This window comes from Theropithecus gelada, chromosome 1, assembly GCF_003255815.1.
Source record: "Theropithecus gelada isolate Dixy chromosome 1, Tgel_1.0, whole genome shotgun sequence".
NCBI classification, from domain to species: Eukaryota; Metazoa; Chordata; class Mammalia; order Primates; family Cercopithecidae; genus Theropithecus; species Theropithecus gelada.
Window position 1 is genome coordinate 94,108,446 of NC_037668.1, and position 18,850 is coordinate 94,127,295.

The 18,850-nt window shown below is 40.7% G+C and overlaps 1 protein-coding gene across 5 annotated transcripts in view; it reads left to right on the forward strand.

Moving 5' to 3' along the window:
- The window catches only part of PDE4B (phosphodiesterase 4B), a 586,012-nt gene that overhangs the window by 474,147 nt on the left and 93,015 nt on the right, over positions 1-18,850 (forward strand). For all 5 annotated transcript variants that reach the window (XM_025388136.1, XM_025388172.1, XM_025388145.1 and 2 more), the window contains one exon: positions 1,275-1,324. In XM_025388136.1, the coding sequence (XP_025243921.1) occupies positions 1,275-1,324 (50 nt within the window). The remainder of the gene's footprint in view (positions 1-1,274; positions 1,325-18,850) is intronic.

The following is an 18,850-nucleotide window of genomic DNA, read 5'->3' on the forward strand; positions in this document are numbered from 1 at the left end:
CAACAATGCCGGCTGTTCTTTGTCATTTAGAATTTGACTTCGTTCTCAAACTTGCCTGTGCATGAGAATGCAAAGACAAGTGAAAAATACAGATTCTCAGGCCTCATCTCAGATATACTGAAATCAACTCTTCGGGGTTGGGAAAAGAAATTTAACAGCTCCCCTAATGAGTCTGATGCTTATCCATGTTTGAGAACCATTGGACTAGAGTCTCACTCTCTTGCTCATAGCAAACGTCCTGTTACTCCTTAGTGGAGCAGAGAATCCTTAATACCAGTGTCTCTGAAAATGTGGTCCTCAGACCGGCAGTTTCAGCACCACTTGGGAACTTTTTATAAGGCCAACTTTTAAGCCCATCCCAGGCCTACTGAATCAGCAACTCTGGGGGTAGGGCCCAGCAGTGTGTCTGCATAAGCCCTCCAGGTGGTTCTGATGCACCCTAATGTTTGAGAGCCCTGCTCAAGAGTACTCCTGAGAAGTTCTCCAGCAATGCAGCGGGAAACAGGAGAGTCTGGTAGAAGTTCTGCAGAACATGAGAAGACTGGTAAGAGCAGTGAAATTGAAAGATTTGGGGCAGAGAAAGGAAAAGAACCAAGAAAAAAGGAGGAGCCCCTGTACTATGGGAACATGGGTTTGCTTGTTTCATTTAACCCCTGACTTCAGCAGGCTTGTTATGACATAGAGTGACATCCCAGTTCCTCCATGTAAATTCTGTTCCCTAAGTAAAGCAAGTTGGATGACTGTTCCCAGTGGTTGTGTGACCCTGGTAAGTGACTTCACCTCTCTAGGTGTCAGTCTCCTGAGGTACAAAAATTAGGGACCTGAAGTGATTGATCGCTAAGGGTTCCTCTGGCTATAACTTTTTACAGCACTGCCCAAAGGAATTGAGATTCACTCTGACATTTCGAGTGACGCCTGAGCGAGCAACTCCTTTTCTGAGGGTTTCTTGGAACAGCAAAACCTAAAACAGGGGGCTGGTTGGGGACCCGGAGTAAACAACTTCCTTCCTGGAGAGTCAGAGCATCCTGAGGCCTTGCAGAGGGAAATTCCAGGCCATCTGGATGTGAGAGAATTGCAGTCCATCTGGATGTGAGAGAATTACAGTCATCTACCCGGGTTACAGGAGCCTGCCTTCCGGAAATAGCATTATGTCACTACATAGTTCATTATGACCTGGAAAAGTCCTCAGTAACCATGAGGGTAGGGTGTCGGGGGTGGAATGGGGAGTTTTGATACACAGACTCAGTCTTTCTCTTCTCTGTCTGTCTCCACAGGCGGTCTCCAGCTGCTAGTCAGCCTCCTGTCTCCAGAGTCAACCCGCAAGGTAGGCCATGTCATAAGGTCTATCTCGATGTTTCAAGATAGAATAATAAACGTGCCTCTTATTCAGAACTGGTTTTTAGAACAATAGCATTGTTTGCATATTGTGGCTCTCAAAAGTATGTCTCTTGGTGACTTTTTTCTAAGGTACACTGGAGCATTACTTCACTCTATTAAAACCACATTAAAAGCAAGACTAAATAATTTGCCCATTGTATTTGCAGACTTTCAGAACATGATAAATGTGGAGTAATGCTGCTCCTTCCCCAAAGAGGAGCAGGAGGCAGAGTTGTATTGACAGTGCAGCTTGACCTCAGCTTGATGGCCCCAATAAACTACAGGAGAGCTAACCTCAAAGACCTAAGGTGCCCCATGCTGGCCTGAGGGCCCCTGCGGATATGTTAGTGGTTTCCCTCTTAATGTCAACTATAGATCCCACTTGAATCTACATCCTTTCCAGGTGTGAAACCAAAGGCTCTTTCCAGGTCACGAATCATTTCTCTTGGAGGGCATCCAACTTTGTTCCTCAACGGTGTTTTTTTTTTTTAAGAACTTAACCTCTCATCTTTCAGAACAGTGCATCCACTTTTCTTGGTGTGTTGAGAGCTGCAGAGAGGAAGGGTCACCTTGAAGGAACACCATGGAGTTGTGTTGAACTGAAATTCTTCTTCACACAAAATGCAACCAGTTCTGTGACATTTGTTAACGTCCAAATAATGTTTTCTCCTAAATCTGTTCCGTACTATTGTAGCAGTAGGTTTGAGAAAAAACACAGGAGAAACAATTAAGATGAACTCACACTGAGATCACCTAACGCCTGACACCTAACAATGCCTCACACGCTTTTCTATTTCCAGCAGCGCTTCATACTTAAAATCTTTCTTACTTGGTTGTTGTGTTTTCTTTCTGGTATCCTGATCATAAGTATAACGGAAGCATTGCAAAAGCTCAACTTCTAAAAGAAGGGAACAAAAGCAGCAGATTCTATTGGCTCATTGGCTTCTGAAGTATTTGTGGTGCATGCTTTTAAAAATATTTTCATAAGAGAAAGATTGAGAACGAGAAAAAAAAGTGAAAGAAAGATATTAAGTAAAGGTGAGTTTACTCTAGAGCCCTGAGACATGAAATACAAAGAAGTAAATAGTACTCCATGAACTTCAAAAACCTGGCGTGCTGCATGTACTATTTCCTTTAGAACTGTTATTGAAAGAAACAAAATAGGGTGTTTTAACATATAACTCGTGTTACATACTTGGAGATCAAAGGAGGTAGTTTTGAAACTCCAATCATTTCATCATATTGGCCTACCAGTGAGGCAATGTTGCTCACATTTCTGTTAGACAAATTTCTGTTAGCCAAATATTCAACATCAGTTTGAATATTTAGACTATGTTTTCTTTTTCTTGTAATAAATACTGAGAAACATTAGGAGAATATGTAAAATTTATGGTTCTGTAAATTAGCTCATTAACCAAAGATGTGGTTGGAAAGATCATTTTGTGATTATTGGCACAGCAACTACAGCTTGACAACTAGGGCTTCTTTTGATAAAGTCTTCTCAAACAATGGAGCAAAGAAATGACAATACCACTCAGGCAATTTGTTTCCTTCTGTCTCTGTGGCAAACTACAAAAATCCTGGCTTTTCACTGGGAAGAGAATGTAGTGATACCAATTATTACGTAATTATGGGTTTCAAAATCTCCTTAACGTTTAGCCACGGTTAGGAAAGGAAGGAGGAGACACACATCCCGTGTTTTGTTCTTATTATCAGCTTAAATAAGTCAGGCAGATTTTTCCTGTTATTTTAATATTTATCAGCATATGACAAAGAGGTGTGTTTAAATAGAAACTTTAAAGGGGAATGAAAAATAAGTGGCTCAGAACAAACAGAATTGAGAACTGGAGTGCTGCTTAAAAAGTAAGATCAGGTTTTTATTTGTCAGTGCTGACGTTGAATTCATGTATTTCAATTGAAATCTAAGATAAAAGGTACAAGAAATCTACAATAATTTAAACAGATTTAGCAACAACCCAGTTTACTCAGAAAGCCTGACTTAGATATCTCTACTCTTGTATAGGAGCAATTCAGAAGAAGAGAGAGAAAGAGAGAGAAACACCAAATCTTAAAATGCTTTTTTTTTTTTGAATATATAAAGGAGAAAAAATGCAATTTATTTTAAAAGCTAATAGTCAGAACCCATGGTAAATTGGTACATTTACTTTTGTAAATTGATTAACAGAAATATTAAATAGATAAATCAAAGGAAAACTCTCCGTCTGAAATACCCTTCTTCGGCCAGCGTGGTGGCTCATGCCTGTAATTTGAACACTTTGGGAGGCCAAGGTGGGCGGATCACAAGGTCAGTAGTTCAAGACCAGCCTGACCAACATGGTGAAACCCCATCTTTACTAAAACTACAAAAATTGCCAGGCGTGGTGGGACGTGCCTGCAGTCCCAGCTACTCTGGAGGCTGAGACAGGAGAATCTCTTGAACTTGGAGGCAGAGGTTGCAGTGAGCCGAGATCATGCCACTGCACCCCACCCCAGGTGACAGAGCAAGACTCCGTCTCAAAAAAAACACACACACACCAGAAATACCCTTCTTCTCACTATCCAACCAAGGTTCTTATCAGCTCTCATGGCTCAGTGCAAATGTCCTTTGCAAAGACATCTTATTTTTTCTTAAGTTGTCATAATTGCTCCTTATTTAAATTAAGGAGCAATTAAAGTTGCTATGGCAACAATTTAATTCTCTTAAACAATTTAATTTAATTCAAGGCTTCTTGTATGTCTCTCCCATTGGAGATAAAGCTCTTGAAGACAGGGACTATGGCTTATCTATCTTTTTATCACTCGTTGTGCTTTTGTGTAATTATTTTCACATAGTAAGAACACAGTAAGTGTTGAATTGACCAGGAGAAATACTAAAATTTAGGGACTTTATGTGAAGAAAAATACATATAAAATAAAATTTTAATAATAAGCCAATATTTTTATCTCTATTGCTGTGAAAAGTATTCAAATTGTGTTTTTTCTCTATGAAAAATTAGTTATTGCACTGAAGTTAATAGAGGTTTGAGACACACTCTATAACTGCTTATATATGTTAGTGTGTTCATATAGGTTTTGAACAAAAAGAGTGAAATCTAAGAAGCTGGCATTTAGCACTTCGAATAAGAAAGCCAGAGTAGAGCAATGGAGAATTTTAAGCCCAGAAGGAATGAGGAAGTCATACGCTCCCAGGTTGAGGAGAAAGACACAGTAAATCCTCCTGGGGGTGTCGAAAGTGCCAATGTTATAGTTTAATGAGCATCTGAATTTGTTTCACATTTTGCCTTTCACAAGCATAAATTCCAGGCTCTCCCTACATGGTGCTCAAGGATTGAAACAGAAAGGAAAAAATAGAAGAAGAAAGAAAACTCCAAAACAAGGGAGGAACTTGAATTCTGTCACCTGTACATATTCACAACAGAAAATTGAAGTAATTCTCAGGATTTCAGGTCCCAAAACGATTTGCAACAGGAAAATGGGGTGCATGCATACACACATGTGTGTGATAATTGTCCCCCTTTTGCCAAGCCATCCTATCCTTTGCTCTTCAATAGTAATCATACATATGTCATGACAGTCAGAATTTACTGAAAAGATAAATTATCAAGTGTCAACTGTCTTTACAGAATGATTTTTTTTGCTTTATAGAGGGACTGGAGAAGTATCCTTTTAATTACTAGCACATCTGAGTCATACAAATGTGTCTTAATGTAAAATAATATGTATCATGTATACAATATTTTAGCAGCCAACTTGATACATAAGGTGGGGTGCTCTCTACTAAATTTCTTTTTCTAAAATTTATCAGTAAATTTACTGAGCAGGAACATTATCACTGGAAACAGGTCAGATGTTATGAAAAACAACACAGAAGTCTATGGGTCACTGGAAATGACAGCGAACCATAGCAACAAAATGACTAGGGAATCACTTTGAGGACTTCAAGCCAGATTGCTGCAGATACTAACGATATCAAAGCCTGGATATCCATAGCCTTGATTTATGGTGGTTTTCAACACCAGCCAATTAGAATGCATTTCAAGAAAAGACCGTGTTCGGAGAAATCTGATGAGACAGTATAGAGCTTTCCAGTAAAGCCTGAAATAGGTTGGCCTATGTGAGAAACAGGCTTAATTAAGGTTTTTCCAGTGCTCACGGAATGCATTTCTTTTAATATGTGTCTAGGCCATTCTGGGGAGGAATTGGCTTTTTACCAGTTGATAAAACAGAAGAAGAGGCTTTCTCTTTGGAAACATATTTCTCCATATGGGTTCTGCCCATAACTTTACTTGATTATGACTATCCTTCCAGAGGTTCATGTGAGTGTACCAGATGCAGGGTCTCTTCAAGTAGTGGACAAGAGGGTCAGTGAGTTATCTTCGATTTTAAGGAATTCAGAAAGTCATGACATTGATTCCATTCTCATTTTTTGCCAGAGCTTTCAGGACCTGTGATGAGACAGGGTCTATGTGTGCATGGGTAACGGGCTCTCTGAGAACCACAACAATAGCCTGAGAGCAGTGCTGCATCAGATGACTGGAAATGAGGCCCAGCATAAGCAGAACCTTTGCTTGGTTTCTACATTAAGCAAGAACTGTCAGGCAAGATTACAACACTTATGGACAAATAGGAATAAAATCAATCTTGTGACCAAAAGCTGTGACCAGTCATGATAAAGGAAGGATTGGAGGGAATTATAAGAAAAAAGAAAAAGGAAAGAAAAGAAAGGAAAGGAAAAAGAAAAAGTCAGAAGTATCAAACGATGTTTTCTTCCTTATTCTGAATTATGAGTGCTGAAATATTGCAATAATTGCCTTAATTACTCACCTTTAGTGTTTAGACAGCCTGCATAGAAAATGATAGCACAAATGCACCAGAAAAGCCCCAGTTATTTTGAGAATAATTTCCAAATGATTGTTTTGTAATAATTGTTTTTGTCTAAAATAGCCCTCTTGTGAAAGTTTACCCCAGAGCATCAACATTGAGCTGTTTATATTGATTTGCAGTTATTTCATACGTATCTAAAATTAAGTATTGGTAGTCATAAAAACGTTAATACCTCAGCTAAAGTGCAAACGTTAAAATGTTTCCCTTAAGCAGGTATTGTCAAATATAACATACTGCTTGTTATGGTTATTTCACTAGTTCAAAATTAATTTGCAAATTTAGCATAAGTATTTCTTCTCTTTGAATGAAACTGATGAGACCTGCATCTAAGTTCTCACTAGCTGCCTGAACAGTGGAGTCCGTTCCGTGTTGACTCCACTTCACGTTTTTGTACTGCTGAGAAACACCATCCACCCACCCTCCCCTTGAAAGTTGGAATCATGCATGTTAGTAAGTATTTCAGTTATGCTATTGACGTCAATGGAGTCATTAAATAGATTGCTGGCCCTCCCAGAGGCAAATCGCTGCCAGGGACCTAGATACAGACACGTTTTTTACAAAGACAACCATCAGGTTTTGCTATAGCAGTAAGCCAGAGAAAGGAAAAAGTTTATACTGTAGCAGACCTATCTCCAAACACAGTTTCTTTCTTTCTTTTGCATTTTAATTCCGGCCTTTCTCTTTGGTTACAGTAGGCTGGAGCAGATACCCAGATATTGTTGCCTGAATGTTTTGTGTGCAAAAGCATCTCCTGTAATTGAGACCGTGAAGGGAAGTACCCCACTTTCAAAAATGAGTCTCACCTTTTGCTCTACACAGCCCAGTTGACTTGGTTGCATAAATTATCTAGGCAAATCACTATTGTCTGCCAGTAAGGTTGTGTTTGATATATATAGTTCCCTGAATAAACAGTCTCCTCCAAACACACACACTTTTGTCCTTTCTGCCATCTCTGCATGGCATGTAGCTGCATCCCCTCATCTATGAATCAACCTTTATGCAGCTAGCACTGTGCTGTAGCATTGGGGATCTGCAGCAAAGGGTGGAGGAGGAGGCTGGGAAGAAAGCTTCACTTCTCTCAGCTCAGCTGCCTCATCCACAGCGCTCCCACAGGAGGCTGTCCACGTGCCTGTGTCCTCCCAAACCCTAGCTGCTGCCTGCCTGCAACCTGGTCCTGCAGCTCCCAGGCGTGGCAGGCAGAACCCTTTAGGAAACATCTGCCTCTTTCTGGGCATTCTTGACAGCTCTATTTACCTGCACAGCCCCAGGAGTCAGAGCCAGAGATTCGCCTCACACATCTGGACTCTTCCACCTCCAGGATTGAAGTTAGGGAGACATCTGGAGCAGACAAATTTCTTCAAATCTGATTGTCAGAAATTATCCCCTTGGTTTTAGGACCTATTTCCCCCCTCAGTCCTGTTCCTTAATTCCCTGGACACCCCCAAACCCCATTACTTACCGATAAGTTTGTATATAAATGCCAGACACCTGACTACCTCTGGTAACCCCTTTTGGTTCATCTGGAGACCCAAATTCATTCCCCTACGCAACTGTCCTTTTTCCTGTTTTCCTGACTTTGAGTAGCATCTTCATCATCCACCCTTTTATCTCCCTCTTCACCTACCACAGTCAACTCCTTTAGTCTTTTTCTCTAATCTTTCTTTTTCCTTTTCTCCCCTACTTCCTCTGCCTTTGTTTATTGTTCCATCATCCTGTACTTAAAGTATTATGGTGGTCCTCCAACTTGTTATTATTGTCCTCATTCTTTCCCCACTCTAAACCAGCTTCCATTCTGGTATTAGAATTCTTCTTTTTTGGGGCGTAGAGGGAGCGGGGGATGGAGTCTTACTCTGTTCCCAGGCTGGAGTGCAATGGCATGATCTCGGCTCACTGCAACCTCAGCCTCCCTGCAACCTCAGCCTCCTGGGTTCAAGCGAATTTCCTGCCTCAGCCTCCCATGTAGCTGGGACTACAGGTACCCGCCACCATGCCCACCCAGCTAATTTTTTGTATTTTTAGTACAGTCAGCGTTTCACCATGTTGGCCAAGATGGTCTCAATCTCTTGACCTTGTGATCTGCCCACCTCAACCTTCCAAAGTAGAACTATTCTTATAAACCCCAGTTATGGTTATATTATTTTCTTTTTTAGCTACACTTTGCCTTCAAGATAAGACCTAAATGTCTCGCCAGGCATGCAAAAGCCTTTAGAATTTTGCTCTCCCTCTTTGTCATCATTTCCCACTTTACGCTGCCACCCCCATGCACAACTGATGGCTGAAGTGCACTGAGTATATGTCCCTGAAATACACCAGGATCTTCTTGCTTTCCTGCTTTCATATATGCTGTTTCTTCTACCTGGTTGCCTTTTCCCCAAAATATCATTTACATATTCAGCTCAGGGATTTTTTCTCATATTGTCACTGTGAACAAATTCTATATATCATCTGATTCTTGGATTCACGATTAAAATAAATATATAGTCTCAATTCAGGGCCTGGCCCCTGATATATACTATACACATAGGAAACACTACTTCCTTTACCCATTTCCATCTGGAAAGTGCCTTTTAATCCTTCATCTTCTTAATATACCTCCTGCAATTCACCCAAAATTACTGTTAATTATTATCTCAAAATCTCTGTTATTATACTTATCATACTGTATTGTAATTATTTCATTTTTTCCCATTCTAAACTAAAAGCATCCCAAGTTCAAATACTAATAATCTTTTTCTATATCCTCAATTTATAGCATAAAGCCTGGAACATAGTAAATGCTCAATAAATATTTATGAAATGAACAAATAAGGATGAATAATGCCCATGCCTGAACCAAGATTAGAAAGGAACTGAGACTCAAGTTCAGCTTTGTTCAGACTTTCTGAAATATCTGCTAGCTCTCAGGACATGTGCATAGTGCTGACATCCCTTGCTAATCTTGACAACATCTGACTTTCAAGGCACTTGAAGTGAACTCTTTGTTATCCATTACTTCAGGAAGAAGTGGCAGTGTTAAAAGAAATGGAAGAAAATTAAGCAACTAAATATGAATTTTTATCATACTATATTGTTCTCTTAGTGCCTGGCATTGTACTTGTCACAAAGTAGGCACTCAAGTAGCATATTGAATGGAATTGGTTTGAGAACTCAGTTCATCCTTCAGATAAGTTACTTCTCTGAGACTCACTTTTCTTTTCTGAAAAATGGGCATTTTTTTTTTTTTTTTTTTTTTTGAGACAGAGTTTCACTCTTGTTGCCTAGGCTAGAGTGCAATGGTACAATCTCAGCTCAATGCAACCTCTGCCTCCCAGGTTCAAGTGATGAATCTCCTGCCTCAGCCTCCCAAGTAGCTGGGATTACAGGTATATGTCACAACACCCAGCTAATTTTTAAAATATTTTTAGTAGAGACGGGGTTTCACCATGTGGGTCATGCTGGTCTTGAACTCCTGATCTCAGGTGATCCACCCTCCTCGGCCTCCCAAAGTGCTGGGATTACAGGCATGAGCCACCGTGCCTGGCCGAAAATGGGTATTTTAATATGCTATATGTTAAGATTGTTGTGAGGGCTAAACGAGAAAAACTTTATATAGTGATTAAAGGTGGAGACTCTGGAGTCAGACTGCCTCTCAAATTCCAGCTACACCACTTTGTGACCTTGGGACAAATTGCTTAACCTCTGTATGTCCTAATTGCCTCATCTCCAAAATTAGGATGAAAATTGTGTGTTTTGGTTGTAAGAATTCAATATGTTAACATGTATAAAACACGTAGAACGTCCCAGTGTTGGTATTGGTGTTATTAGCATTACGTAACATACCTCAGATAATACCCAGCACATAGCAAGCTGCCAATATGTGGTAGCTAAGATCCTAGATCCCAGCCTTCTGGTATAAGGAGGGAACCACAACAGAAAGCCCTGTTGAGATCTTTCTAGAAGTTTCTGGTCTACTTTGCTTCCATAATAATACAATGTAAAGGGAATCATTTTTGAAGTTTAGACTTTTTTTCCTCCCAAGACCATAGAAATCTGGTTATATAGAAATAGTTTTAGAACTGAAGGTAGGGTTCTCCAGCTCATACACGGGAAAGCTGAGGAATCAGGAGGGAGAGTGGAGCTGATACCAAATATACAGGGACACCCCTAAATACAGCTTTTTCTCTTAAAAGCAGAGTGCAAAAGAGATTGTCAAATTATTCAGGATTTCTGGTAAACCAAATCTTAGTTAACTGAGAGCCCCGTCTTGCATAAACCTGAGAGGATGCCACTTTATAAGATAGCATAATTACAGCTTGTACAGCACATCAAAGTTGTATTGAAATACATCTTTCAGGGTTGGTACACACCTATTCAGGCATAGGTGTTACAACCCAGGAAGCTTAGCAGGGAGTAACAGTAGGAGCTGATGCAGAGCTTCCCTTTGCAGAGAGGACAAAACCTACTAGCAGAGTCCACAGGAAGGGAAGAGGATTGGCCCTTTTGGGAAAAACTTTACACCCTCTCCAATTACTGCTGAGAAGAAAAAAGCAACCTCATACACATTTTAACCCCTTCTCCTCTTTATTGAAAGGGAGGGAGATAAAAAAGGAGGTTGGGGCTAGCCTAGAGAAGAATGAATGTGAAAGTTTGCTAGGAGACAAGGAAGGAAGAGGACCACCAAAGTTCCTTTTTCTGCCTCCTGCTTCCCCAAGAGGGTATGATCCTGGGGGCACGGTGAATTCTGCTTGCTTGTTTCTGATCAACCCCGAGCCAGCACATTATGAAGTTGCCTCCAGAACTGTTCTCGGAAGCCAGGAGCATTTCAGGGAACAGTCTTTCACCCAAGAGGAGAGAAACAAAGCAGGGACTGTCCCCTTAAAATAGAGAACAGGCAACAGAACTCACTGGATCTTTTTCTTGGTTTATTGTCTTGACTTCCTCCCAGCCAGAGCTGTTGACAAGTACCAAAAGTCACCCCTTGGAGTTTTCTGTATTTTTCCTACCCCCTCTTTGGCTATGTCCACAGAGTAAGCTTATTTGAATCTTAGAGGCAGCCAGGTCAGATAATGCTATTTTCTCTCTGCCCCCCTCAGTTGTATTTGGGGCTTCAAATTTCTAAGGTCTAGTCTAGCTAGTATTGCTGGTCTAATAAACTAGATAATGTCCAAAGACCACATGTGCACCACTGATTTCAGCAAAGGTAAGAGGCTAGTGATTATTCCATTTCTGGTATGTGCCGGGCACAGTGCTAGCCCCTTTGAATATATCACCTCACCTAATTCTCCAAACTAAACTTCTTTGTATATATTATCGCCCCTATTTCACATATTTGATTCTTTGCATATATTATTGCCCCAATTTCACATATTTGGAAAAAGAAGGTTCAGGAAGTGTATGGGGCTTACTCAAGACCACAAAGTTAGTGATAGAATCAGAACTGAAAGCTAGATCTGTATTTCTTGAAAACCCATGCTGTTTCCTCTACAGTCTTAACCACACTGTCTCTGCCTGCATCCCACTGTAAACCTTGGACGTTACAGCTTATCAAGAAGGGGATGGGGAAAATGTCATAGCAAGAAAGCAAAGTGACTGGACTACCAACAACCTTAATAATTATTACATACTAGAGGACTTTCTTTTATTTCTTTCTCATCTATCCATTTTATTGTAAGTGGTAAGCAAAGGTGTAAGTCTTGAGAGAAATACATCTCACATGTCCATTATTCATTCATTAATGTATTTAATAAACATGTGTTAAATTCATACTGTACACAAGGCACTGTGTTAGCCACTGAGGATGCTGTGATGAAGAGAATGCATTCAGAACCTTATCTCATAGATCTTATGGCCCAGGAAATAATGCATGAATAAATTCATGCTTATACACTTTATAATTGTAATGAAGGAAAGTACCAAATGCTATGATATTGGCTCACTTTTTCACCTGTAAAAATGGGAATAATACTAGTACTTACCATTAGGGTTGTGGTAATATCTAAATGCATTATTATACATAAAGCATTTAGAACACTGCCTGACACCCAGTATTATTTAGTGTTTAATTATTATGATCATTAGTTTTATCATTATTTATCATTATCTTCATTATCATTAGTCTAGTTGTTATTATTGTTATAATTCTGGGGACTAAAGTAGATTAGAAGATAGGAAAGAACTCTATAAATAAATGACTTTAAACTGGAGTTCTGAACACTGAGGAGCTGGGGCAGATCGAGGGGTGGTGGTCCCTGAGAGAGTAACCAACACCTCAGAGGTTCCACAGCCAGAGACCTGGGCAGTCTGAACAATAGTAAGGGACACAGCCAAAGAGACTGAGAAATGCCAGGTTAAGCATAACATTTGTAAGTCATGGTAGATGTGTAGATTTTACTGCAAATTCACTTGGGAGCCATTAAAAGATTTTGAGAAATGGATTGACATGATCTGACATGCATATTACTTATTTTATTTTATTTTGTGTTTGTTTATTTTTTCCTTTTGAGACAGAGTCTTGCTCTGTTTTCCAGGCTGGAGTGCAGTGGCACGATCTCAGCTCACCACAACCTCCACGTCCTGGGTTCAACCGATTCTCCTACCTCAGCCTCCCGAGTAGCTGGGACTACAGGCGTGTGCCGCCACGCCAGACTAATTTTTGTATTTTGAGTAGAGATGGGGTTTCACTTTGTTGGCCAGGCTGGTCTCCAACTCCTAACCTCGTGATCTGCGTGCCTCGGCCTCCTAAAGTGCTGGGATTACAGGCATGAGCCCAGCCTGATATGCATTTTAAATACACAACTTCTCTTTGAGCCCCAAGTCTGGGTTACTGACATCTCCTACATGCTCCCAGTACCTGTATTTTCTCTGTCATAATACTCAGCTCCTGCCCCTTCCATGCACCTCCTGGTTAAGGAGACAGGCTCGGCAGCTAGATTGCCTGCACTTAGTTCTAGTTCAATACCTTTCTTTCTTTGTATGATTGTAGAGAAGTAATTCAACATCTCTGGGTCTTGATTTTCTTACATGTTTAGCGGGGATAATAATAGAACCTTCTGCATAGAATTGTTTTAAGAGCAAAATTAAGACACTTAGAACAGTGGGTGGCACACATAAAGCGCTAAATAAATATTAGTTGTTTTTAATATATTGTAACTGCCTATTTTCTTGACTGTTTATACACTAGACTGTATGCTTAGTTCCTGGCACAAGGCAAGTGCTCAAAAATATTTACTGAAAAAAGAATGAACAAGGAAAGAGAGGTAGTGCAATAAATTGTAACTAAAAGAAGATAAAGATTGCTGTCGTATTCATGGAAAAATGGGCTTTCTGGAAACTGGGGTATATTCTGATAAGGAGGAGCTTGCTTATGGGGCCAGAGAAACTGAATGAGTTTGCAGCTGCCCAGCTGCTACAGCTTTGGGGAACTTGAAATAACATCCGTGGGACAAAAATTTGTTTCAGAATCTGTGATGCCAATCTGGACTGCCATCTGCACAAAAAGAAAACTGGGCTCATGAAAGAGCTTTTTCATTCTCTTGGGCTATGTGACTATCTCTCTGGAAAGCAAACGCAAAGCTAAACCTCCGGAGTTCTCCATTTGCTGCCTTTGGAAGGACAGTCTCACCAAAAGAGCCAGTCATCCAACTAAGAACATAACACTATGACTTCCTTTTCATCCCTGCATTGCTAATAGGGTCTCAAAGGAACAAGGGCTCAGTTCTGTGAAGTAAACACACACCTTTAGTGTAGTGAATAGACACTGGAAGAAGCTTTTCACATATTTGTAAGCTGGGAAGTCTTTTAGGCATTGAGTAGCAACAGCTCCTTTATTGCTTCATGCAGCTGCACGGGGTACCTGCCCGGACAAACAATGAATCCTTCAGCTCTCTGAATGTTCCAGTTCTGTGCTCTGTGTGTGTGTGTGTATGTGTGTGTGTGTGTGTGTGTGTGGTGTGTGCATGCATACGTGCATGCGTGCTGGTTTGTTACTGTTACATCCCAGGGGAAAATAAGGGTTCTTTGCATGCTTTTTGTCAACACAATGGGTCTCTGTTCTCACTGACCTGGTTTTCCTTTATTCCTTCCCTCTCATCTCAAGTTTAGGCAGTCTGGCTTTCTTCATCCACAGAGCACTCCAAGGCCTTCCCCTGATTTACCCCTCTCTGCATGCTCTTCACACTTCCAAACCATTTTCCATATAGGGCTCTTAAATCTAATTTAAATACTTCCCTCTAGAAAGCTTCCTACGATGAGTACTGCCTAATTGCTCCCTCCTGTACATCTCCTATGTTGCTTTCTAAAAGCATCATAGCTCTTTATGTCATGGGCATAAGTTCTTCCTTCATTATCTGTCAGGTATGTGTGTACTCCTTAAGCTAAAATTTTATATTATGGCATCTCACTGAGCCAAGGGGAAGGAGGAGTACTTGTGTGAATAAGACCTAGACTCTGATTGTGAATTTAAACCATCTGGAAACAAGAAATAAGATACATTACTTGTGGCCAGGAGTTCAAGACCAGCCTGGCCAACATAGTGAAATCCTGACTCTACTAAAAATACAAAAAATTAGCCAGGTGTGATGGCTTGCTCATGTAATCCCAGCTACTTGGGAGGCTAAGGCAAGAGAATCGCTTGAACCCGGGAGGCGGAGATTGCAGTGAGCCAGGATTGCGCCACTGCACTCCAGAGTGAGACTCTGTCTCAAAAAAAAAAGAAAAAAGAAAAAGGTAAAATACGTGAAGATAAGGACTGTGTCAGTCATGATCCTCTACAGAAACAGAATCAACAGTAGGAAGATATTCACTTTAAGAATTTGGCTCACGCAATTATAGTGATTGCCAAGCTTGAAATCTATAGAGCAGACAGTAAATTCAGGCAGTAATTAATGCTGCAGTCTTGAGGCAGAATATGTTCTTTTCCAGGAAGCCTCAGTTTCTGCTCACAACTGACTGCACAAGGCCCACCAACATCATTGGGGGTAATCTCCTTTACTTTAAATCTATTGATTGTAGGCCGGGCGCGGTGGCTCAAGCCTGTAATCCCAGCACTTTGGGAGGCCGAGGCGGGCGGATCACGAGGTCAGGAGATCGAGACCATCCTGGCTAACATGGTTAAACCCCGTCTCTACTAAAAATACAAAAAAAAAAACTAGCCGGGCGTGGTGGCGGGCGCCTGTAGTCCCAGCTACTCGGAGGCTGAGGCAGGAGAATGGCCTGAACCTGGGAGGCGGAGCTTGCAGTGAGCCGAGATCGCGCCACTGCACTCCAGCCTGGGTGACACAGCGTGAGACTCCATCTCAAAAAAAAAAAAAAAATCTATTGATTGTAGATGTTAACCACATCTACAAAATATCTTTCACAGACAACACCTAGATCAATATTGATTAAATAACTGGGTACGATAGAGTAGCCAAGTCGGCACATGCAACTCATTATCAAGGACCCATCAACCAACAACCCCAAACACCTGTCTTTGGAATTAGGCTGGAATTATGCCCAGCTCTTCTGCAAATAACATGTATAAAATACAGGACAATAAAAATTTTTGTATTATTTCTGATTGAGTCTTCACTTCAAAACAAACTAAAATAATCATTCATCGTAGCTCACAGAATTGTTTTGAAAGCCAAATGATAGTTCAAAAGACCGGAAGTGCAAAGTATTGCTACTTTGAACGCCTTAACAGTGTGCAAGTAGTAGCGGTACACCTGTTAAATATTGGTGGCCACGCAAACACATCACCATTCTCTCTACTGAGCAGGCATGAGAGAGGAGAAAATCTTGGGCTTTTGCTTTACATGAATGCCAATCAATTTGTGCCTAGTATCTGGAATACACAACTGATTATCTTAAACTCAATGGAGAGAAATATCTTTAAAAGAAGTTAATTTGGACCAGAAATTTTTAAGGGAGGTAGGAGTGAGGTGGAAGCATTCTTTATGTATGTTTCCACAGAGTTGAGTATGAAACTTTATTCCCTATAAAAACAAATTAGAAATTTGAATATCAGTCCAATTTGCCAGGTTATCCTTGAGACACCCTTCCTTCTCACACCTGGATATTAAAACTTATCTCCATTTCCCTGTGAGTCTTGTATTCCTGTCAGTAAGAATGTCTCTAGCCTCTTTGCAGAGCACATTGGCACAAGGCCCCCTTCTGAAGCCACAGTACCGAAGTTCTGATTGCACCTCCGTATTCCTGTGTTTCCAGTAAGTCTTTTAAAGGCATTTGACTCCGCCTCTGGTCCTGAATATTTTAGGCCTATTGAGTTTAGAATCTAGAGAAAATAGCAGATTAAATGTAGCTCGGGAACAAGAGGGTGTTATCCAGAGAAAGCTGAAAGTGACTGGCGCAGCAGATGTAAACATCGTCACCAGGACGTACATAGCTTTAACTCAGGTACCCGCACAGGCATCAGAGGCAGCATGGCACAGATAGTTCACAGGCCTGGGTGTCTATGTTTATGGACTGGCCTTCCAAGTGCAGTTTCCTCCTCACTTTTATTTATCTTCTAATAAAGAATTGCTCCCAGCAAATTACTAAACTAAACCTACTGTTGATACTTTTACTCGAGTCATAAAAACACATAACTCTACTTCCTGCTTCTGCAGAAGTGGAACATGCTTCTGCAATTCCCTTTTCTAAATTTGTTGATGGGTTACTTATTGCCCCACTCCTCAAGTGTCTGTGGAGGGGATTCTGTCTAATCTTTAACAGGGAACAGTTTTGGGGAAATAGTCCCTTTTCTCCCTTCTGTGCTGCCAAAGCAGAGGGCAAAGACAAGTAACAGTGAGTGGGAATTATAGGAGAGGTTTTTGCCTCAGTGAGCCTTTTAACCCATTAGAGATCTGGAAGAAAATGGAGTGGGTTTCTGGGGGAAGTGATTTGTTCTTCATTCCCTTGCTGGAAGATCACTTGCCTGGACATATGTAGGAAGTGTAACATGGGTTTTCCTCATTCGGAGGAAGGGTGGATTCAATCACTTTTGAGATTTTTCTGGTGTTAGGAGCATATATGGTGGAACTGTGGTTTAGTAAGTCAGTTTCAGTTCTACACTGCCCCCAAAGTATTTTGCTTGTTTTCAAAGGCCTGTCCATAAAGCATTTGTTTCAAATACAAGGCATGGGGGAGGAGGTGTTATCATAATATCAAACCCCTGCTAAGTATCAGATTTTTTATTAGGTACTCTGCAAAGGAGATCTTTTTTTATCCTCAACAACCTTCTGTTAAGTCAATATTATTATCCCATTTTTTTAACCAATGAAACTATGCCTCAATGAATGTAACGAGTAGTATAAAGACACTCACTCAGCTTGTAATTGACAGACCTAGGATCTGAACCATAAAGACACTCAGCTAGCAAGTGGTAGAGTTAGGATGTGAACACTGACTTGTTTGGCTCAGAAGCCTGTATACTTGGCATGAGCTCTCTGTGCTGTCCAGTAAGTAAAGGTGCATGTGATGCCCACACAGGTACCTGTGTTGAAGGTACGTACACCCTTGAGATGATGTTTACATCTGTGGTTCCAATCACTCTCAGCTGTCTCTGAACAATAACCACTTGTTCTTCAGCAACATTTAATCTGTATTTTTCCTCCAGATTCTATAACTAGAGAGAATTTAGGAGAAAATATTTTTCAAGCTTTAGTTTTCCCTCATGGGAATAACTGAGTCAATAGGGAGGTGGCAGTGTCTTCCTCTCTTCTAGGAATAAGTCTCCTTCCCTGAAAGACTTTTGGGTTTTAGGTAGGCCATCCTGGCAGGGAAAGGAAGCAGGGGAGAATTTTTAGAACGTAGCAGAGCTGTGGGAGACATATCTCCAGTGCATTACTCACTGCTTAAAAGACACCCCCAGCCTCTGACATCACAAGGAGAGAGAATAAGATTTCAGATCTATAGTGAAACTGAGGTGTGTCTTGCTTGAACACAAGGAGGCAGCCATCCAACTCTAGGCTGGCTCTGGAAAGTCCCATTTTGAATAATTTGCTTCTTATGATGCTTTGTTCAGCTTCCCTACCTTAAGTGAAACTGTGTGACTTAAATGAGAGAGCACTGAGCTGAAACTCAGGAAACCTAAATTTCAGTACTGGCACCAACCAGATGTGTAACCAGAAGTAAATCCTTTAACCTTTCTAGACTCAGTCACCTTCAGTTTAAATTATTTTGAGTCTTTGAGTCTTAGAATCCAATCTTACTTCAGATTTCTAAAATGGCTCCTGGCCCAAAAATAGTGGTATGTGGGTGTTGACATGGATAATTCTTTGTCAGGGAGGAAACAGCCCCTCGGTAAGAATCTGGAATTCAAGCCTAGGTCTCTTTGGTCTAACTCCAAAACCTAGGCTTCTTTCACTTCTCCTACCCTGACAAGAGGCCATACTATTGTTTCATAACAAAGCGTATCTGTATTACTTTTATAATTCCTGTTAGCCTTGTCATTGGCACAGTTCATTAGCAAACATGCATTGAGTGCTTATGAGTGCTGAGAAAACAAAAAGGAAGGGGACATGGTACCTGACCTAAACTTAAAAGCATTTTCATAAGGAGATTCTGGAGCCACGCTGCCTGGATTTAGATCCCAGTTCTACTACTTTTTAGACTGATTACTTCTTAAACT